Source organism: Hevea brasiliensis, chromosome 12, assembly GCF_030052815.1.
Source record: "Hevea brasiliensis isolate MT/VB/25A 57/8 chromosome 12, ASM3005281v1, whole genome shotgun sequence".
Classification (NCBI taxonomy): domain Eukaryota; kingdom Viridiplantae; phylum Streptophyta; class Magnoliopsida; order Malpighiales; family Euphorbiaceae; genus Hevea; species Hevea brasiliensis.
In genome coordinates this window covers 1,700,621-1,724,732 of record NC_079504.1, presented here as the reverse complement: position 1 = coordinate 1,724,732, position 24,112 = coordinate 1,700,621, and the positions used below count along the sequence as shown (strand labels likewise).

The window sequence follows — 24,112 nt, the reverse complement described above, 5'->3', positions numbered from 1 at the left end:
AAAGCTGTAAAAAAAGGTGGTGGAGGGCCGGGGGCAGAGGTGATAATTGACAATGGAAGGAGGAGGGGGCGTGGTATGAGGGGAACACAGAAGCAGTGAGTAATGTAGGGAAGTAAGGAGACATTTGGGTCAGAATGTTGTGTAGTCCAATTTGTCTTGTATACATCTCTATCCCTATTATATTGTCGCTTTATTGCTCTGCCAATATTCTCTTCGTTCTTTGTGGCTCCATCTTCATTATTCAACCTTTAACTCTCTCTCCCCCCATTTTTAGCTTTCTTTCTCTCATGTTTCCTCATTCTAGCGATTGAGGCTTGGTGATTTTAATTACAGTTAAAAAATAATAATAATATCACTAATATATTTAATAATTAATATAATATTTATTTTTATAAAATATTTTTATTTTAAATTAATATATAAATAATTAATGATTAATAGATAATATCTAATAAATAATAAATAATTATTATTAAAATAATTAATATTACTAACATATATTTACATAAATAATCACATTATAATTATTACTCAATTTTTATACTTTAAAATATAAATAAAATTTATATGTGGATGAATTTCCTCCGCATATTTTCTCCCATAAAATATGGGAACTTTAAATTACTTACGACTCTACAAAGTGCGTTTGGTAAAATTAAATCAGTGCAAAATATCTCTCCATTAGTTCATAGCAATGTATCCATTCCAAAGGCACTATTAGAGGCTAATGTCTCACGAAAGAAAAAAAAAAATCTATCAATTGTTCGATTTTAGAGAAATTCCTAATAAATTGCTAATTATAATTGTTTTCCAACATCACTAGAGATTCTTAATACTATAGTTTATTAATAATTATCACCTTCCATCTTTAAAAAAAAGTGATGTTTACAGGCTTTCTTGCTTCAAGTGAAAACATAAATAACTTAACTTTTTCCCTAATAAATTTTAAATTAAAAATTAGCATAGCAATGGAATTTTTTTACAATTAAAATATATATATACAAATAAATTAAAAATAAAATATTGTTAATATGTATAAGTACAAATTTTCCCAACAACAGACCATAACTTAACTACAAGGAATTCAGTTTTTTTCTTTAGAAAAAAAAAATTATAGACACACATATATATAAAGAATTCAAATTTGAGGGGTCAAATTGAAAATAAACAGCAACACAGCCACATAAAAAAACTATTTTCAAAAAACTGGAGGCCGAATTGAAGAAATATAAAATAAAAACCCAAGGCCTTGCTCGGTCTGGCCTGCTCATATTTTGGGCCTCATTAGCCCAATTTTCAGGTTACTAACAGAATTCTAAAGCCCTAAAGACAACAAAGGTTTGCGGCTTCTGCGAGAAATCTTATTATTCGAATGAATGTCTTTATTAAGAAAGAAAAAAAAAATTGTTCGAAATCCCAAGGATGAGAACTTTTTCTTTCGCATGGAGGGGTTGAGGGTATTATTTGATGCTAATATGGTAGTGTATGTCCAGCCGTCGCAGAGTAAGAATGTTTCTCAAGCGATACTTCGTGAGCGCAGCTCATTGCTCTTCAAGTTCGTTTCTCTGCTTTTTCACTCCTTTGTGTTCCTTTATATAGGGGTGTTTCATATTTGGTTGCTGTTATTCACTTTTTTTTTTTTGGGTTTGTTTTGCTTTTGGTGGCCCGTGGAGGGTTAATGTAAGAGAAGTGGGTGTTTTTTTCTCAGACCAAAAGAAGCGGCGCAGATCAGTGTCTTCAAAAAGATTAGAATAGGATGCATAATTTCATGCCAATGAATGGTTTCTTAGATGTTTGCTTACACAATATTGGAGTACTATAGAATATCAATAACTTTGATCGGACCTTCTATTAGAGTTTTATCACATAATCACTTTTGTGAGATCAATTTGTTCTTGAGGTTTTATAATAAATCAATTCATGTAAATGTTGTTTTATTTTGCTTATTGTGGATTTACTTTCAGGTTCAATGAAACTTTTGATGGAGTTGTTTTGGCTTATGCTGTCAATGCTCTAGATAAACATGCAAGAATTCTCTCTTGAGTTCACCCATATTTTGGTGTGAGATTAAAAGCAAATCTGTTGCTTTTCTCCCCAAAGCCAAATAACCTTTTAGGTAGTTTGCCTAGTATCCTTCATATTTATCATCAGTTTCTATTATATTTAGTATATCAAATTGGATAATGAAATCGTTTTCGATAAGAGAAACAACATTTTCTTTCTAAATTTGAAAGTGAACTTATGTTTTGTGCACTTTTTTTCAGGGGCCGGAAAAAAACCAAAGAATCATAGATATAAGATGGCATTTCGTTTGGTGTTGCTGCAGATATGTGCTGCATTATGGCTTCCATACATTGTCCCTAACAATTGTTTCTGTCTTTTCCAGAAGGGAAGGTGGTGAAACTTATGCAAGAATGGATTCACGTTATCGTTCTTGGTTTGTCATCTGCTGTTGCAGTAGATGAAGATATTCGTGATGAATTTAGATATAAATTTGTAGGTACCTTTATGTGTTTATGTTCCAAAGGTCTTCTTTTCTTTTCCTTTTCAGAATTTAGCTGGAGAGTTGATATTTTTGGATTATTTCCTGACTTGATGTGTTCTATTTGCTATAGAAAAGTGGTGAGGGTGCATATGTTAGCAGAGCTCGCAAGCGACATGCAATAAAGGTTGGAACTGTGGTACGCTTTTTAATCAAGAGCTGACTTGTTATTGTGTTTCTTATAACTGTGCACTTACTATTTAATGGCCTGATTTCGGTAGATAATGTATCATTTGCCACTTTTGAATTGAATATAATATGCTCTTTCTCTAGACATGCCATTCACACACAAACTTTGTGTTGGTCTCATAAAGGAGTACAAGCATTGCACTGAAACTAAATGGCCATGCTGTGGAAAGAGGAGTCTGAATTGTTCAGACTTTGAGATCTCTTGATGTCATTATCCTGTTTATACCTTAATAGAAATGAAGGAAAGCCTGAATGGTCAACATATCAACTTCTGTGACGTTTCAAAGATGTGCTTAAGGGATGAGAGTTGGATCAATAAATTTCAAAAATAAAAGTGATGGTGGATATGCAAAATGTGTTAGCTTAAGCTCTATAACTATTCTGGGGGCTTTGTTTCCATAGATTAAGGCATTCAAGATTGACAGTATTTATGCTACAATTGTGGGTATCGTTTACATTTAGTTTCTGGCTTTTTTTCTTTGCTAGAGGTAACTGATGGAATTCATCATTGAATTAATGTACTGATTGGCATACTCACCATCTAGCTTTTATGGTAGATTTTTGAGAGGTTTGTGATGAAATGTGTGTAGTTTGGTCGTGCCCTTGGCCTAATCGAGAATTGTTAAACATCTCTTTTAAACATGAGTATAACTCTTGCTTAGATTTACTTTTAATTTATATGATCCATGTGACTTGATAAAGATATTGAATATTTGGATCATATTGACATTTACTAATTTTCTCAGGTTGGATGAGGAAATACTCCGCATCTCCGATCCTTGATTCCAGTTTACACTGGAAGCGTTGGTTGGATGGAGATGCCAAAAATGCAACAACTGAGAGGTACGGTAACTAAAATTTTTGCTCAGAAACTTGAAGAAAGCTGTTATATTTGAAAATTTAAGATTGTGAGATGTTAAAATTGTTAATTGGTTTTGTTATGGTAACAAGAAGAGAACACAGCCTGATGGAGAAATTGAAGTGCAAGAGCTTGGTATTGCAAGCCGGGACACATATGCCGTGAACAATTTCTGTGAGATTAAGTCTAAGAAACGTAGAAATGCAGAAGAGCATTGAAAACTGCCGTGGGTTCCTGATTCTTTTCTACACTCATTGTACCTATTAATTTCAACTTTTTTGTATGGCTAATTCAAGAAATTTTACTAGTATATATTTTGTTTGAATGAATTCTGCGTCCAATGCATTCAATCCATAATCATTAAGCATTAATATGATAGTTTAGTAGTTTTTTTTATTGTTTTTAATTGACATTGTAATTGAAGTGCATCTGGATTCACCTATGTTCCTTGCATGTAAGACGTCTGGTTTCATAGGCATCTGGGACTTTAATTCCCTTGAGACAGCATATAGAGGAGATTAAAGTTGGAATATAATACCTACTACAATCTTTAAGCAGCTTGGTATAATATCAAATTCAAATCCCATACTACTAAAAAATGGGTTGTCTCAGATCTCAAATACATAATTAGAATGAGATAATCAACCGTTAGTAAATATAATTTAAGTGTAAGCCATAAAGGCATGCATCAACAGGCTTTCTTATTAAGAAAAGGGGGCCTTGGGGGCGTCTTTAATATTCATGAATGCTTTTGTGGGCCGATGGGGCTGGATAACAAATTCATGCAATGGAATTCAAATATAGATGAAACTTGCATAGTTGCATATGTTATTGTTAATAATGAATGCTTTCTTTACAAAAATTGTTATTAAAAGTGTTTAACAAGAGGGAGGTAAGATGGTCATCACTGGCCACACTTGCTGCTGAAAGGCCATGACTCATGATCAACCAAATTTGGAAGGTACTAAAAAGTGAAGATTTGGGTGATTCTCCATTATCTTGGATTGCGAACACTCTGTAAAATAACAGTTAGATTGGAAACAGTCAAGGAGATGGAGCTCAGCACCTAAGATGTTGTGAATCTGATATTGGAAATTAATCATTTTTATTGGGATTTGGGTGTGTGCAAAACCAAGTACATTCCATATGCATCCACGTACTTATGATTGACATTTTTGCCGCAGCCCTCCATTTATTCATATGTTTCTTTCATTTAACACCCCATATTCGTCTATGGGTCCCTCTTTATGATTGGATTTTTGGAACTTGTATTGAAATAATATATATTAGATATAAGCGTAGGGTATATATGGGAAAATTGATTGGAAGAAGAAGAAGAAGAAGAAAAATAGGGCTTATAGGTTGGTGAATGATTCTTACTCCCATGTGAGTTTCCCTATTTTAATCACAAGAAAGCAGCCAATATTCTGACAAATTTTCCCGCATAATCCGCAATGGTAACATGCTAATATGAACCTTTTTAAGATTTTTTTTTTTTTCTATCTTCTTGGTAGGAATGTTATGGTACCTCTCTTAGGTCTTAAACTCTTAATTAAATGCGATCATTTTGAAGGCTTAGAAGACCTCTGTGTGAAAAGGACATTAGGTATAACTTGGAACCCTTGTATGGCTCCCATCTCCTTATTTTGACCCGCATCTCATCTCACATTTATTTTCTCTCTATCCAAAACATCTTGTTGCATGTGATGTTGATATCATCAAGAAAGCAGCATCGGCAATCATTATCAATCATTCGAAGTAATAAAAAATTATCAACTGTGTTAAAGAATTATTAGCAATTAATTAAGAGTATTTTAACTTCAATATCCTAACCACTAAGAAGTTTTCCATTACTATGCACTGGCACGCCAAAACCCATGGTAGTTTATGCCAATCATTCTGTTTCCTAATTCCTAATCACGTCAATGGATCACTAATTAATCTCTAATTATTAGTTAATTTCATTCCTCCCATCATTGAAACTAAGAGAGAAACTTTGCAATTTATAATTTATTGGGCGAACAGCTAGCAGTCCATATTTTTTTATTACAACTTTCATATCATATTAATATTTAATAAATTTTTATTTGAAATACAAATTTAAATTTAATAATTTTAAATTAATATCTATACAAAAAGATCCAAACTAATGTGAAGAAAAGTTGTGGGCTTTTGCAGCTATCGCTGACAGTGAGAGGACCGTCCAAAATGTTTCTGGTATGACGAAAAGCTGGAACAAAAAAAGAGAGAGAGAGAGAGAGAGAGAGCTTTAGCTCGTTGATAGACATAAAATAATAGTGAATGAGCTAAAAGCAACCAAAGGGGTGAGTTTTGTAACGTAATGTTGGATTCTTTTTGGTTTGGTTGCATATATAAATAGTACATGCATAGTGCACTTCTATCTGTACTGTCTCCTCTCAGCTCCTTTGGTTGCGTAAGAGAACGACTTTAACGTAATGGGTTACAAGGTGTGCAATGCAAATCATGAGCTCACCAAATGATGATTTCTTTAAAGCACCTCCTCAAGGTTTGTTTCACTCACTAATGGGATAGTCTATGCATGGGAGGAAATGTCTTCAGTTAAAAATCTCTGAAAGCTGAATTTTTCTCATTCAGGTTTACTTTATCATATATTTAATAATGAGAAATATATTAAATATTTATATTAATTACAACATGCTTTGTCGGCTCTATATCCAGAAGTCCAGACATTTGCTCCATTGATGAATGGAAAATAGTGTAAATAAAATCGACAGGTAAATTCCAATTTAATTTTAATTAATGTAAATTAAAATTAATTTAATTTTTTTTTTAATTTAAAGTTGAATATATCAATGTAATTTTGATTCTGAAACATACCATCAACATACTACATATATGCGTCTATGTCAACCACAGCAATCTTTGATGCCTCACTTTTAAATGTTGACTGATTCCCATTATAATTAATAATTAATGGCCTGTTTGATGAGCCGGTTAATTATTTAACTTAATATTTTAAATATATTTGTTAGATAACCTAATATTTAAACATATTAATTAGTATATCTTTCTAATTTCTCTGAGACAGATGAGTTTCTCCTTCATAGTTTTATTTAAATTTTAGTAGCAGGGAAGGAAGCCATCTGCATGCTAAGGAATTGCTGTTATGAAAACGATGTATAACAAATCTATCATCTAACTTATAATTTTCTTTTAAAAAAAAATAATTTTAATTCAAAATCAAGCTGAATAATTTTAATTCAATTCAAAATACATTGATTTTGAGGAATCAGACTAAGGCGAACTCTACTTGCAAGTAATACAAGTGCTACATTGGGGTCCTCCCAGTCCCAACAGTGTCCTACGTAGGCCAAAAGTTGGTGAAATATATAATCCAAAGCATAGCCCTATATTTAAAAGAAATATATTTGTTTAAAATGGTGGATTACCTGGCTTAGCATGTGCCAGCCACTCAATACAAGTATTAATTAGTAATCTAATTAAGTAATTAGCTACCTACACAGGCAAAATGGTCGGCCTTTATGAATAAGTCCAACTGATTAGCATAAAAAGCAAAAGCCTTAATTCCATGCAGCTTAATGGATAAAAAAACAGATTCCCAAACTGCCAACTAAAGTTCCTCTTTCCACCATCCAAACTATAACTAACAATGTTTCATGTTTGTTAAACTGGTTTAATTCAATATCTAATAGTATATTACTTATATTGGTTTAATTGAAATTTTTATCCTAAATATAAAAATTAAATTTAATTCTTATAAAATTTTACACTCTAAATAAAGGATAAGAAAAATATTTGAGTAATTTTATCATTAATAAAATAATATTTTTAAATTTTTTTTCTCACTTTCCCTTTTTTTAATCTAAACAAAAGAGAAAAAAAAAAAAAAAGTAATTTTCACCTTTTATTTCCAAACATGGCGTGTGTTAGTGGTCCAATTTTCCATTATCTCCGTTCGGGCTTCCAAGGCAGAAAGCGGTGCCATGTCACCCTGAAATGACGTGGGCTAACGATATTCCTAGACTACTGTGCAGGCACTAACCCAATGATTACATATCAGCGCCACGGGGTCTGCAATGGCCCCCGCAGTGGCCTTGAGAATCGAGATGTTTAGGAGATCGAGTTCCAATAGATAGAAGCCACCCGTCACCTAGGTGAGAAAAGTATATTCCCTAAATCTTCCCTTATTGTTGTTTGGGAAACTCAACAAAGAAATAAAAGTTTAAATGAGGAATAGAACAAGCGAGAAAAATAACAATGTCTTACCATAAAATCTATAAGCATATGCATGTAATAAATACTACAAGCTTTGTTTGGAACTATGGTTTATGTTTTTTTAAAAAATATCATTTTAAATATTAAAAATAATTTATCAAAGTGCATTTTTTATAGTTTTATAATAAAAATATATTAAGTTTTAATTAAAATTAATTTTTAATCATTTTAATGTTATTTTTCTCAATAACGATTTAAAATAAATTTCAATAATTTTTTTAAATAATATGTTTAAAACATTATTTTTCTCAAAAATATTAATTATTTAATTGTCTTAACGTTAGTAATGGGTTTTGTTTGGAGATATTTGAAATTATGTTAAAACATTGAGCAAAAGAAACAAATGGTGGTGTGATTCTTAAATCCTAACGAGTGGGGCGCTTAGCTTTCTTAGGCTAATATTTAGGGGGTTAATTATTAAATATATTGAGAGTATTAAAAAATAATATTTGTTCTCTCATAAAAAAAAATAAATTTTCTTTATAATATAAAAAATAAATCTTATATTTTAAGAGATGATATATATATATATATATATATACACATTAAGTATACTTAATATGCACTCACTCCTCATGATATGTACATAGACTGATGAATCCTTATTGGCCCATCTGGACTATTCAAAGAATTCCCCTTTATTTCGATCCCCTTATTATGACTAGGCTAACGATAGTGAAAACAAATATATACATAAATAAAGAAAACCCAACTCTTATATGGAGAATTTTGATTAGTGTGGGTGCTGAAATATGGGACAGAATAGGCATTAGAATTCAGTTAGAAGGGGAAGAACTCTGGAAGCTAGTTTTGGAGCTATAATAATAAAGAAAAGAGGAGATGGGTATCCTTGCACATGGTGGATGGTCAGTTATGGAGAATAGAAAATGGGGTATAGAAAATAAATAGTATTTATATTAGGAAGAAGGGCATCTTCAATGGGTGAAAAAGCTCAACTACCTTTAAGGAAGGAGGTGGTGGTTTCAACTTCCAACTCTGCATGTGGTGGGTTTTGCAGTCGCATATTTTCTCACTTCGTGCGCATCCCGCACGAGCACCACAAGACAAAACTCTCTCTTTTCAGCCTTAGCTCCAACCCGGTCAGACGCTCCTGTCGTTTTGCGGCATTTTGTGGACTATTATCAAATAACGACCCATGTTAATGCCGTTACTTACTTCTGAGTTTAATTATTAGGGGCCAACTGTAGACCAGTAAAGTATGAATTTTTATATCCCTCAACAATTTTAGGTGGTTGGCATTTTTTATGAGGTGACTTTATTCAAGAAAGATGGATGAGACAATAACTTATAATTTATGTAATAATTTTTTTTATTAAAAATATAAAATTTTATTGTCACAACCCAACCTATGGGCCGGACCGGCACTAGGACCTGGGCCAGCCTAAAGCCCCCGAGGCCCGTAGTAAGCCTAACTGTTCATTTACCCAATGCTAAGGCCCATTTGGGCCCAATTTCAAGAAAACAAACGGACAGAGTCCGGCCATAAAATGGACTTACCAACGGGGAGTTTTTGACTCACCCGACCTGTAAACACAATAAACAATTCATTGGGGAGCTCAGCTCACCCTCCACATACTCATCAACATAATAATAAATGGGAGCTCAGCTCCCTCATCCAATCCATCAAACAGACTTAAAATATTAAGTTTACAGGTCCAACATGATAATAATATTACAGACCAAATTCAAATAATTACTGCTAACACATGCGGAAATTCTAGGAGTAAATAAAATTACACAAATATCGATAAACAACCTGCGAAGTATAAAAGCAGGTTAACCCAGAATAAAATATCCTCCTGCGGCCTGTAAAATTTTTGAACAGGAGTGAGCGTTCGACTCAGAGAGTAAAATATCAATTTTAACCATAATCTCTATAACTATCTGTAACTAATGCACCCTGTAGAGTGAAATGCAACATCAACATCATATTCACATCATAGCATCAAAAAGGTAATTTGGAGCACTCACACACCCTGTAGCATCAATCATAATATATTGGGAGCTGATCCCCTATACAGCTCTCTTAAATCTAACCTGGTGCCAGCGAAGAACTCAAGCCGGACTTTCGCTTAATAAACCAAATCGAGGGTCCCAGCTAAGAACTCAAGCCGTGACTACCCCTCGAAGGAACGGGTCCCAGCGAAGAACTCAAGCCGTGACTACCCCGTCCTATCCATAGTCCACACCACATCACACGCACGCCAACGCACGCACACTGCTCCAAATTACCACAACAACACTCATGGCACATTAACAGTTATGAATGCAACATAATTCGTGCCTAGAGTTTAACTACATAAATATATACATATAAGTGATGCATGGGCATGCTGAACATATAATAATATCGAAATTACAATTAAAATTAATATTTTACTCACAAACTTGACGACAAATTACTGTGGCGGAGGAAGAAGGTCATTCGCTCACACGACAAGTACATTACATCTATTTAATAAATTTGACTCAATACAAACAAAGTAAAAGATCAAGTCGTCCCTAAGTCGTGCGAAAATCCTGAGTCTCCCTATACCTAGGACCTACCCAACTGCGCAAAAGGGCTAAAAACGCACTTCTATACTCACAATCCATACATCAACAGTTCAATCATATCACACAGCCCCTCCTGGGCCCATCAAATCAGTCATTCATCACAATACGCAAAATTTCAATTTTGTCCTTATTATAGATCATTTTTGCAAAAATTGCTCAAACAAGCTCTATAAATTATAAAACTTTGCCCCGCGGTCCTTAGCAATATTACTAAGCTATTGCAAAAAGAATCGTAATTTTCTAAGCTACCACGAATATTTTATGGATTTTTAATCCTATTTAAGCACTAGAAAATTACGAAAAAGCAAGGTTCGGGTTTACCTTTGCCGATTCCGACTTCGGGAACGCGCTCGGGACGTCTGACAATGGGGGGCTAGCCAAAGCCTCGGTCCAATTCGGAGACTTTTCCGGTAACGGGTCTGTCTGGCCCGAAATTTGCAGATCCGGTCAACTGTTGAATTTCCGCGAATCGAGGATACCTACACGAAGCCCATAACACGGGGGTTAATACATAAATTTTTCAGAATTTTCTAAGCTCATTTAATGGTCGAAAATACACTGCGAAGTTCCGTGGGACCCACCGAAAAACGGTGTCGGAAAAATTCGAAATTTATGTCGTTGCGAAGCTCTCGACGAATGGAGCGTGCTGGTGGCCTCGGTTTCCTTGTGGGATTCACGGTTTTCGAGAAATCTAGCCCAAAAATCGAAATGGGCTAAAATCTTCCCGAGCAAAAATCGGACAATTCGCTCGATGGATTTCGGCGTTCTTGGTGTCTATGGAAAGCTCTCGCCGAGTAGATGATTTTGGACACAAGACCCGGTCCAATTGGTGGCCGGATCGGCCGGATTTGGCCGGAGAAGTCGAAGCGGCGCGCGCGCGCGCAGGGGCGTTTTCACGCGCGTTTTTCCGGCCGTTCGGGCGGCGGCGCACGACCTGGTCAATTTACGGCGCTGGTCATGGCTGGTGGCGGCTGGGGGCGGAGAGGAGAGAGAAACGAGAGAGAAAAGGGAGAGAGCCATTGCGCGCGGGAGAAGAAAAAGGAAGAAGGAAAAGGGCCGGTCCGATTCGACCGGTCCGATCCGGTCCGGTTCGATTCGACCGGTTCGATTCGAAATACAAAATTTTGAATTTTTTTACTCTGCCTCGGGACAGAAAACGAGGTCCAAAAATTCCGAAAAAAATTCCATAAAACTCAGAAAAATACGTAGACTCCAAATATATTTTTAGTTTTGCCACGTGGTCTTTAAATTAATTTTTAAAAATCATCAAAGTTTATATTTTCGGAAAATCGAACCCGATTTTTAACATCCGAAAAATCTCAGAAAAATTCCAAAAATTCAAATAAAATTAAAATACTAAAAATACTCATAAATAATAAAATTTTGGGGTGTTACATTTATTTACATATTAATTTAATCTGATTATAAGAATTAAATTCCTACATCTTGAATGAGATTTTAAGAGAGTGTTAATTGTCTTGACTATTTTTTTTTTTTAGCCTTTGTTTTGAAATATATTTTTAAATTTATAAATTAAATTAAAAATAAGTAGTTAATTGATGGGTAAATTTATTAAAAATTTAGCTTTTAAATAATTTAAGTGTTTAATTAAAATGTATTTAAAAGATACTTAATTTATCAAAATAATTAAAAAATATACATGATTGAGTATTGTGATTGTTAAAATGAAAATAGTGTTGATATTTTTAAAAATTATTAGAATAATATAATCTTTTATTTAGTAAAAAATAAGTAAATAAGTAATAAATAATGATACATTACTCATGACTTTTAACTTATTTTAAATATTTTTTTTACTTATAAATTAAATTAAATAATAATTTACTTATAATTTTATACTTACAAGTAGATTCGATTAACTTATAAATCAAATTAAACACGCTCTAAAAATCATAAAATAATTTTATGTTATAACTTATTATTATTAATATTAAAAAAATTATACAATGAGATTTAAATTATGGCATTTAATTAAATATGGTTTGCTTAAGTGAGTATATTAAATGAAATAATTGAGATAAATGTTGATTTGGATGTTTGCATTTCTAATTAATGAATTTCTCTTTGGTCTAAAGAAATACTAAATGAAATAATTGAGATAAATGTTAAGATTATTTAGTTGGAAAATGTGTTTTCGTACACAATTTACCTTCTTCCACGTATGGAAGTTTGTTTAGATGTATGCCTCAATTCATATACAGCATGCAATATATAGGATTTAACTATAAAAAGGTTATGCATGCAATGCAAACCATCAATATCGAACCGATTAATTTCCGTTCATTATATTTTTTTAATATGATATTAAAGTAATAAATAATATTAAAATAACATATTTAAATATCAAAATAATATATTAGATATCATATATAATAATACTATAAATTAATATAAAAGTTTATTAAAAACTTTAAATTACTATATTTGCATATATCACTATGTAATTATTAATAATTATTATTAATAATATATTTAAAATTTTTAATAACACTATAATGATTTGACAGATGGTTTAAAAAGAAACTTTGAATTTTTAATATTTTTTTAATTTTATTTGATAAATATAGAGAGAAGGGATAATTATATAAATTTAATTACATAAATTTATTAATAATTGTATTTATTATTATGTTATTAAAAGTTTATTTTGTTAGTTTATTTAATTTTCACTACAATTTTTTAATTTCATCCTCTTTAAATTTTAACCTTAATTTTTTATTCTCATAAATATTAGTCCTATCACTTTTTATCCCATTAAGGCATCCTAAATGAAAGTTACTAATATTTTCACGCTCATGATTAATTTATTTTAAAAACAGAAACATAACTATTTAATAATAATCTCTCCACATGTATGATGAAAAAATAACGATTATTTTCTCTCAAAATTATGCTGTGTTTAAAAGGGGAATTAAATTCATTGTATTGTACAATAAATTTTTTAAAAAGAAAAAAAAAACACTAATTATATAATCAACAAAGGAGGCGAATTCATGAGAAAATAATTTCTTCTACGAATTCCACATCCTCACATGACAAGGTTTTCACATCATTAGCTTCATGCAATGTATTGAAAAGCGAAATCTTGCATTAAAAATTGGAAAAAAATCTAAACCCACAATTAATATTGGATTTCGTTGTTGGTTTTGATCCACATATCATATCCTGTTGTTTCATTATTATCATGCAAATATTATCCAATGTAAAAATTAAAAAAAAAAACCCCATAAAATGCCAAAACACAAGCCTTTAAAATGCTTCACCAACAGCAGACTCTACCTTGTAATTATATTCAACACCAAGGGGCACTTTCTCACTTCCATCTTTATAAAACCCTTCTTCCTCCTGCTGTCTCAATCCCCCCCCTAAATTTCCTCTTGCAAAGCAAAAGGGAACCAAAGCTTTAACTACACTGCTGGTGTTTTGGGTACTTAGCTTTTCTACTATTTTCTCTCATTTTTCATTGGAGTCTATATTTTCTTGGAAAAAAAATGTCAGCTGGCATGGGAAAATGTAGCAAAATCCGCCACATCGTCAGGCTTCGACAAATGCTGCGCCGGTGGCGGAACAAGGCTCGCATGTCTGCTAATCGTATTCCTTCAGATGTTCCTACTGGACACGTGGCTGTCTGCGTTGGAACCAGTTGCAGGAGATTTGTGGTGCGCGCCACGTACCTGAACCATCCGGTCTTCAAGAAACTCTTAGTGCAAGCCGAGGAAGAGTATGGCTTCACTAACCAAGGTCCCTTAGCGATTCCCTGTGACGAGACAATATTTGAGGAAGTGATTCGATACATTTCGCGATCAGAGTCGGGAAATTCGACCTGTTTCTTGAATCTGGAAGATTTCCAGAGGTATTGCCATGTCGGAGTTAGGAGTAAGCTCGATTTTTGGACCGAATCTCTGCCTTTGCTTCATGGCTTCGCTGAATAAACCATATGGTAAGTGAAAATAACAACTGGGATTTGGTTGTTGTTTGTTTCTTGAAAATAAAAGAGATAAACAGTAACGTTCTGGCTTTGGCCCTAGATCGACTCAGACCGTGTTAGGAAAAGGTATCCACGAGAAAATTTTATCGGGTCCAAAATATTCGAGTTCATTGGATGAATTGGGTTAACTCGGCTGAGTTTCCCTATTTCTTATGGGTTTTGATTTTTACTAACAATGTACAAAGAGGTAAGTTAATGGGTTTTTGGTTGGGGGAGGGGGGGGGGGGGGGTGTGGAAGTCATTTTTTAAATGTTGTTATTATTGGTTAAATTTCGGTTGTGAGTTGAGTCAGGGTGTATGACCTTTACAACTCCGGAGAATGCATGGAGATGGCAGGAAGAGGTGGCTGAGTTATCCACCGAGTCGTCCCGGGTTCAAATCAGAGTGGAGGCATAACAGGAAAATATAATGACTTTTGTAAATTCTGTTATTTATTGATGAATGAAACTTTGCAGAGAAATTCCAACAATAAATTGCTGATAATGCTATCTTTTTTTTAAGCACTTGAATGAACAAACAATTAATGTACAATTTGGCTTAAATGATTACTCTTAAAAAAAAAAAAAAAAGTTTAAATGATGGTAGCCGTTGGGGGGCTGTGGGGGTCACAATGGCATCAATACACGTGAAAAAAAAAAAAAAGTCCCGTTTGCCTCTGCTTCAACTTTGTCTTTTTAAACCTTTTTAAATAATTGTGTTTGATATTTTTTTGGGGGGTAAACACTGGAAGCAACTGCCATGACATTGTTTGTTGCTTCTATCTTAATCTATTCAATATCTATCTTCTGGCATTCAATAATTGAAACAGCCACAATTGGACACGTAGTTGTTCGAATTTGAGATCAGAATCAATTAATTGACTTAAAAAATATATATATAAACAAATTTTCCTTTTTTTTAAATAAAGTAAACAAATTTAAATTATTAATTCTGAGAAATAATTCAACGTACCCAATATACTTTAAACACAAATTTTAACTATTGTATATATATATATATATAAAGCTAAAAAGAAAGAAAATAGGTTGGCATGCAATAACTTTCTTGCTGGAAGAAGGAACATTGACTGTGATCATGATAATTTCCATTTCAGAAGAAGATGGGCTTTTAATATTACTCATAACCACTGTCTTAGGCTGTTTTATACGATTAAGTTATCAAACCATTATCATAATTGTCTATTCTCATTGACTTTGACCTGCTGCCTCCTTTTCAATGGCCCATTCCACACAGAACCGACTTGCCTTGGCTTCTCTGCCAAATAAAAATCATGTGTAACCTTTTTTTTTTTCTCCGAGAAATATACATAGGTTTTCTGAACTGAAATGGCAACTGGGGCATTGAAAATTTACCAAAAATGTAAGTGGTTTGCATATATTTGCCGGTAGGTAGGCGAAGTGAAAACTAGAAATTGATATTGAAAAGCGATGATATTGTAATTTTTTTTATCATTTTTAATCAGAATTAAAAAAATAATTTTTTAATTTTAATTTTTTTTCATAAAATATACATCAATAACTTTATTTTTACTTATGATATTAATTTAAAATTTTATCGATTTGGCATTCAAATTATAAAGTAATGATTAATATAATTGCAATTTATACATTAATATAATTACCAAAATATAATATAAGTCATTAAAAGTTAATAAAAATTTTCATTAAAATTTTCATCCATTTATACTTAAATATCAAAGTTAATAAAAATCTTATAAATGAAATTATCAATTTTAATTATAAAATAAAATGAAAAGAAAAAAAAAGTAGAGAATAGTATTAGAGAATGAATATAAAAGAAAATTGAGTTTTGAATCTTGAAAACTTGAGCTTATAGGGTATATATATAAGTATAAATAATTATAATTTTTTATTTTTATAGATTAAAATATATATTTAATTAAAAGTTTAAATCATGAAATATGCTAAATTAAAATTTGACAATAATTAGATTTAAATACTAAATAAGAAAAAATTTGAGTTAAATTATGAGTGCAACTGAGGCAGAATGAATCCATACACAAAACTAATATTTATAAGTTCTTTAAATTTATTTTGGACTCGGAGGGGGAGGGGGCAGTGGCCCTGCTTGCCACCTCCTAGTTCCGCCATTAGGTAGGGGGCGAGGGAGACTGCATGCGTAACCCAAGTCAAGTGCACAAACAATATCGATCCACCACATGCAAAACGCAGTCTCAATCTATAATCTTATTTGTTGAAAGGGACAACCCTTTCACACACATTACAAGTTTTTTACTTCAAATTCTCCTCTGCTTTGTGAAAATGGCTGTCTCTTTCTTTCTTTCTTAGCTTTTTGGGCATACCCACTGAACCGAAAAAAAAAAAAAAAGAGAGAAATTGTACTGGGATTAGCAAGTAGTGGACTGGAGAACTTTCACTTTCCTTAAAAGTATTATCTTGTGGGGAAAAAGAATGATAATAATAATTTGGTGTTTTGTGGTGGACCAAATGGAATCAAGTTTTCTAGTGTAGTATATAATGATTAAGGTGGTAGATTTGCTTCCATTTCAATTTTTTTCTTGCGCAAATTGTGGTTGATTCAAGTCATAATTAATGCTAGTATGTAATAATTTCTTTAACACAACGATAAAGATTTAATAAAGAGGTTAGGAGACTTGTTCTTTGATACATGCAAAGCCAGCCCATATTGACATTATATCCACTAGTGCTTGTTTGTGTTGGACTATTTGTGTTAGGCTTCAAAGCATCTCAATCCACAGTACTAATAAACATTCAAATTTCATGTCAAAGTTTCAATGATTGAATTCCAGTCCTAATGGGTCCCATTTCCAGATAGCATGAAGAATGCCGCCACAGCCTAGAGTGAGGAACCCAACAAGTATGAGACCCAGGATTTATTTTATGGGTCGGACATGGGTTTTGTTCTCTGTTAAGAATTTCTTGTTTTCATAGCCCAATGGATTTTAACAATTGAAATCACTTCCTTTGCTTCGTTAAGAAAATAAAAAGAAGAGAGAACCCCGTGACTATATACGGCCTGTATATTGAATGGGCCAGCTCTCTCACTCTCAGACTTCATTTCTGCACTGACTTGATCCCCAAATGTTTGAGAGACATAAATTTTTTTCGATAGAATGACATCGATTACTAATCCATAATTTCAATCCACAAAGTTCATGCTGCAGAGAAATGCATATTTAGCTTTGACTCATACTTTCTCTTGGGATTATTAACATAAATTAACTGATAATGAATCTTAAGATTTCTCACACTAATTTTGTTCTTAAAAAAAATGGGTATTACATGATTTTTCCATTTTAACAAAAATAAAAAATCTAGGAGTGTCTTAATCACATTGCCGGTTGTTGAAGATGAATGAAGGAACAAGGAATCCAGGTACAATTTGCTTCGTATGGCTACAAATGCTTTTAACTAAACACGTAGGGACTCTGCCTTCTTTTCTTGACACTAAGCAGCCAGAGCTAGCTGTCCAAGCTCATTCACAATCCTGGAAATGAACCTTTTTTTTCACCTCAAAAAGAAATTAAAAAGAAAATGGGAAATTTAGTGACCGACAAAGAATTAATTAATGTGGGAATAGCTTTTAACCAAAAAAGACACCCAAGTAAAAGGTAATTAATTAGAGGGATTTTTTGGCAGCAGGTTAAAGAAATAATTGTATGATGTAACTATCTAGTGGTTGGCATGTGAACCACAAACTGGCAGCTGCAGACTGCGATGTCCATCACTTGCAGGCCAAACGAAGCCATGCATGAGCATGACCAGTAACCCACTAACTACTCTAACCTCCACACGCTAAACAACAATCCACAAGGGTAAAATTATGAAGCATGCCTCTTTAGGACCCTATGCAACAAGACGAGTTTGGATTATGGTATGCAGATGCCGAGAAACAGTAGCACTTTCTTAATTTGGACCACTTTTGTGACATCAACTTATGACGGATCACTGGTTATCATACATATATATATATTTTGTGGGCAGGACAGTTCAATGAGGCAAAGTAATAGTTGAGAAAATGGGCTACAATTTAAAGGACTTGCTCACCGAGAACTAACTCACTTCTTCCATTTAAAGCTTCAAATTAAGTTTCTATAGTCTTATTTGGTTGGACTAAGTTCACTCATAAACTTCTTTTTAAGAAATTAATAAATTCAACTTATTTGATTATTATTTTAATTCAACTTCTCAATAAATAACTCAATTACTTATTCTTTATTAGTAAACTCGGTTAGAAATAGAAAGTTTAAACCAAATTAAACAAAGTATATATTACATGTAACATTCTCTTCATGGCTATAATATTTTTACGTGTTAAATTTATCATATTTAAATTTTAATTAAATTTCAATATTCTTTAATTAATATAATTAAAAAATTCTCAATGATAATCCCAATAGAATGCCAAACACAGCAACACACTATATATATATTTAGACATCTTTATGATGATAATGCTTTAACTTTTGATTTGCTGGGCTTTTAAATTTGTCGGGACTCTGAAAATGTTGGATTAGTTACACTTACCTTGAAAAGGGCATAACTTTAATTAAATAATGATTTGTCATAATTAGATAGATCAATCAAAGTAAAGGATAACTATGATATTACATATATTCTTTACCACTTTTGACACTAAAGTAAAACAATAATAAAGAATGGTTATAAAAAATAATCATAGTTGTTTATTATTTTCTTTTATTTATGAGAGAAATATTTTTAAGTTAGTTTACACCTACTGCTTTAATTTTAGTCATATTATTTTTAAAATAGTATTAGTATTTAAAAATTAAAAGAATAATAAAAAAAAAGCTGAGGGAAAATAAAAAAATAAAGTATGATTTGAGAAAAGTACAAACAGACTTTCTAGTGGTGGAATTGAATCAAAAAAGGAAAAGAATTCCCTTCAGAGAAGGGGAAGAAGTTGCTACCAATGAGCCCCTCAAACCCTTTCTATGAATGGGCCTAGCTTGCCTCGAGTGCGGTTAGTTTCAAACCGAAAGCCCTTGCATCATCCCAATTCATTGGAACCACTTCATCCATTGGACCCATTACAACCTACGCACTAACCAAAAATAATTCTATGCCTAACAAAACCAAATTGAATTATTAAATTATTTATTTATTAATTAATTTTTTCTGCTATGTGGGTTGGAGGCGGGATTGGTAGCTAAATGGCACAATAAGACAACAATAAGTAGATATGATGATAACGATGATCACTGCAAGGCCCAAAATGAAAAATGATCATCACCATAGCAAAAGCAAAGGGAGGGCTTAGAGAAGTACCAAAGGCAAATCGAATCCAAAGACAAAAATAAATAAATAAAAAAATAGACCTCTTTGCTTTGGCATTAAAAAGGGTAGAGAGTAAAGACATAAGGAGGTGGCCCAAAGCTGTCTTGTGGTGGAGAGTGTGGGTCCTTAAAAGGTACTAATCTTTGGTTCCATTTCTTCTATTCCACACTATACAAATTCTTTCGTACCACCAAAGCAAAGGTTGAAAATACCCACAAAGGGATACGCACACACTCTCTCACACTATAAGCCTAGTGCTTCCCATCATTTGCAGAGATTAATGGATCTACATTGGTGAGTCACAGCTTTATCATTCCAATACCATCTTTCTGAGTTCAAATTTCATAATAATATATATATATACATATATATTTTTTAATTTGTAATTAAAGTAGTCTTAATTAATTTTATATATTAAAATGAAATTAAATTAAAAAAAAAGCGATTTTACCAGACATCAACTCCTTTGCCAACTCCATGAACGCTAAATGACTTTGTTCAACGAAAATTAGATTTAATTTAGAGCATAATTATAAAAATTAGAAAAAATAAATATTTTTGGACCAATTCTCCCAATTTTAATTAATATTCATGCGTACAACGTGGCGGAGGTATAATTAAAACAAGTTTAACGAGGAAACAAAAGTAGGCAGACGTTAAGGTCCACCAAACACGAGTAAAGATATTGTCTGAGCGTATTTTATAATACCAGTGGTCACAAACAAAGCTGGCAAAATGGAATTTCTGTTTAGCCAATAGGAGGATTGGTCTCATCATGAACCAATTAGAATTAATGATCCCCTTAATATATCGTATATTTTCTTATCATCTAAATTATTTTAATTCATTCAATATAAAACAAAAACTTCTAAATTTCAATCAACAGCTGAGCCATTAATGTTAACTATATTAACAAGATCATGTAGTATATTTCTTGCTTATAAATAATTTTTTTATACATTTTGATTATGTATATATTAAATTTATATGTCACTATATTAATCATTGCATTACAATATTCAATTAGATATGTATAATACTGTGCATAAGTATGGGTCGATGTAGACGTTCAAAAATTGTCACTCTCTTAATGATGTTTCCATTTAACTTGAAACATTAGTAAATGGTTATAAAAAGGACTAACTAAGCAGGGTCACCCAAGTTTTGGTGAAATACAATATATTAATTAATTATAAATAAAATTAAAACAGATATTATTTATAAAATGCAAGTATCAATAGTTGTAATTGTTGGAAGAAAATGACTGGGTGCCTTAAAAGAGAGGAACAATGGCGGGGTCACAGAGTGGGAGACAAATCATATGAACATGATAATGTTGTGTGGGTTGTTCATGTGTATGCAAAAATCAGGTTGGTGATTGAAAATTTAATCTATCTGTTTTCCACCGTGAAAAAAGAGTTGCCAAATAGTTATCGAATATCTAATATGGTGATTAGTGGGTAATATGCACATTAAAAGGAGTTGTTAGCTTGTAATTTTACGATCATGACATGATTAATATTTCATAAATATATATATATCAACAAGATATTTTGTTATTCATTAAATTTTAAAAATATTTATTGGACATACAAACGGTATTACTAAAAATATTAATTCAATTTTGCATCAAAGAGGGACAGATGGGTGTAATATCTGGGCATCGTTCTGTTGGCTTTGATTGCATGTTTTGTCTTTTTATATTTGTTTGATCTATTATTAAATCAATGGAAATGAAATTGTGTTGTTTGTGGGGTCGTATTCGTATGGTTCCTGCCGACGCTCTGGATAGGAGAAAAATAATAATAATAAAAATTTATTATTTATTTGAAATGAAAATGAGGAGAATATAAAAAAAAAGTTTTATAATTTATTTTTTCTTTTTAAATTCGAAAGAAATTAAAAGAAAATTTTAGAATTTATTTGAAATTAAAAATTAATTTTAAAATTTTTTATTTATAATATATATTTTTTAATATTTTTTTTCTTTTAATAAATATAAAAAAGGTATTTTTATTATTTTTCATCCGAACACAGTACAAGGGTAATGTGAAACGTGGTCGCCTTCATTCGAATGGTCCCCACGTGGTTAAAAAGGGTAAAAAGGAAGACAGAAACGTGTGGGTATGTGGGGACCACCTACTCTTTGGGCCTTTTAAACTGCCCTTCGATTCTGTTCCCTTCGGCTCCTCAATTCTCTAAAAATACACAATCAATTAATATATAAATATCAATGGAGCCAATAACTAATTCTCGACAGCGATGATCGAATCGCAGCCGTCGTTCAAGAGAAAGAACAGATGGTGAATCAGAGCCGTAGAAATTAGACAATCATGAATCGGAGTGCGTTAAAATGGGAAAAGAAACGAGGTGTGTCTGCGGATGGCAGCGTCTGCGCCTTCGTCTGCACACTGCTTAAAAAGACTGAAGCAATGGTCAGATCAAAGCACAGATGTCTATTTTGACTTTATAAAAACCTAGGAATTTTATTACTATGGTACTGTGCCCATCTCATCAAAACCCTGCGTTGCTACTCTCGACTTTACGCTACAGTACCATGCAGTTTCTACTTTCTACTTTCCATGCTATTTCTCTTTTTTTTTTTTTTTTAATTTTCCTTTTTTTTCTCAAATTTATATAATTGACAGAAAGTGGCAAAATTATTTGTACAAGTTATGTGATCTATTAAAATTTTTTTTATTAAGTTGTAGTCTGATCATGCTGACGTGGTGTCCTACATTGAAAATTTTGGAAATTTGAATAATGTGGATTCCAAAATCAGTCATCCGAAAGCTTGGGTTTATTTAATTTTAACGGCAGTCTCCTGATGACTATATAAAATATGAAGAACCATTTATGTGAGTACTAAGATAATTAAAATAATAAAAACGAAAATAATGTGTAAAAATTAAGGGTATTATATTGTATTTTTTGAAGTAAAAAATAGTCTAACAACATAATTTTCTTAATTATTGAGTGCAAACACAAGCTTATAACATTTCAAAATCAATATGGATCCAATGAGAAATAAATGAAATATCAATGCATTTTTAATAAACTCTTATATTTAATAATTTTAATAAAATTTTATAACAAAAATTTAAAATATTGATATTAATTTATTCATTAAATTAAATAAAAACTTTAATAAAATCAAATTTTAAAATATAATTTTTAATCTTATTAAAAGAAAATTTGTGATATATATTTTTTAAAATTTTATAAATTGCATAGTTAAAAAAAATTATAAATAGCAAAAAAAAAAAAAAAAAAACGAATACTTTAAGGAGAAGTTTGAGGTCAGTGTCAAAATCATTGCAGGCACCCAAAAAAACAGCATGATCTTCGGCCAATGTCGTTGAAATACATCCTTGATTATTGCCTTCCTACTTCCGTATTGCCTACATGAATTTACCTTATTTTATCAGACGTCTTTCGTGGGTGAAAATGAGCAGCGTTTTATTAAATTAATAACCAAATACAAATGAATTCATTTCATTTTATTATCACCCGACTATAAAAATCAATTCATTCGGTTGGAATAAATAAGTGGACCATCTCATATATTTAAGTTGGTCCCACACAGTAGTTCCAACTAATTATTTTTTTTTTTCATGTAAAAACTTATCACGAGCAAGTTTATTAAATATTTTATGTTATATGCAATAAAGTCTATTCCATTAATTTGTAAAAATAAAAATTATAATAATTTATCGTATTAATAAAAATTCTAAAAAGAATGTTTAAGTAAGTGTGTGTAAGCTGACCTAATATATTTACTCACGATCAAGGTTTAATAATAAATGTTTAAATTAAGTATTATTAAACTTATTTTTAATGGTTAGTCATTAATTTCACTGCCTAAACATAACTTTTTTATTTAATTACATATTTGCTTAGTCAATGGATTAGGAAGCAGGCAGATTATTGCTGAAGTATTATTATTAGGCGAATAATAGAGATTAGGCGGACAATTTAATAGATTAGGTCCGCGGATTTGGCACATCGTAGTATAGATATCAGCTTTGGATCCCTATTAGATCTCCGGAGATCAACTCCGCGCATCCATTTTCTTGGTGGGCCAGATGCTGCAAGGCAGTGTTGATGAACGGCCGAGATGCTGAGATGCAGGAGATCTCCTCGCAGTTGTGGAAGCACGTGGTCTGGATACGGCACTTGGAGGAGAGGGGGCTATGAGCTGTGACGGTGGTCCAAAGTCGACACTTTCCAAATATCGGATACAGCTCAGCTTCCGCTGCACAAGTGCGGGGGGATTCATTCGCCATTTTATGTTTTCACAGGGGCAAATTAGTCAATTAAAGTGACTAGTGCCATCAAGGCTCCCAAAAAATAACCAT

The 24,112-nt window shown here is 32.1% G+C and overlaps 1 protein-coding gene and 1 long non-coding RNA gene across 3 annotated transcripts; both read left to right on the top strand.

The window, feature by feature from the left end:
• Positions 1–1,986: 1,986 nt before the first annotated feature.
• Positions 1,987–3,961, top strand: LOC110666750 (uncharacterized). Of its 2 annotated transcripts, none has more exons than XR_009141857.1 (5): positions 1,987–2,116; positions 2,265–2,394; positions 2,552–2,681; positions 3,478–3,574; positions 3,686–3,961. It is a non-coding gene; the product is annotated as an uncharacterized LOC110666750 (long non-coding RNA). The 2 variants fall into 2 exon arrangements; XR_009141858.1 differs by having other exon boundaries at positions 3,683–3,961.
• A 9,827-nt stretch (positions 3,962–13,788) lies between these two features.
• LOC110666313 (auxin-induced protein 6B) lies at positions 13,789–14,683 on the top strand. The gene has a single exon (XM_021826756.2). The coding sequence runs from the start codon at positions 13,958–13,960 to the stop codon at positions 14,396–14,398; it is 441 nt and encodes a 146-aa protein (XP_021682448.2). The 5' UTR covers positions 13,789–13,957; the 3' UTR covers positions 14,399–14,683.
• The last annotated feature ends 9,429 nt before the right edge of the window (positions 14,684–24,112 follow it).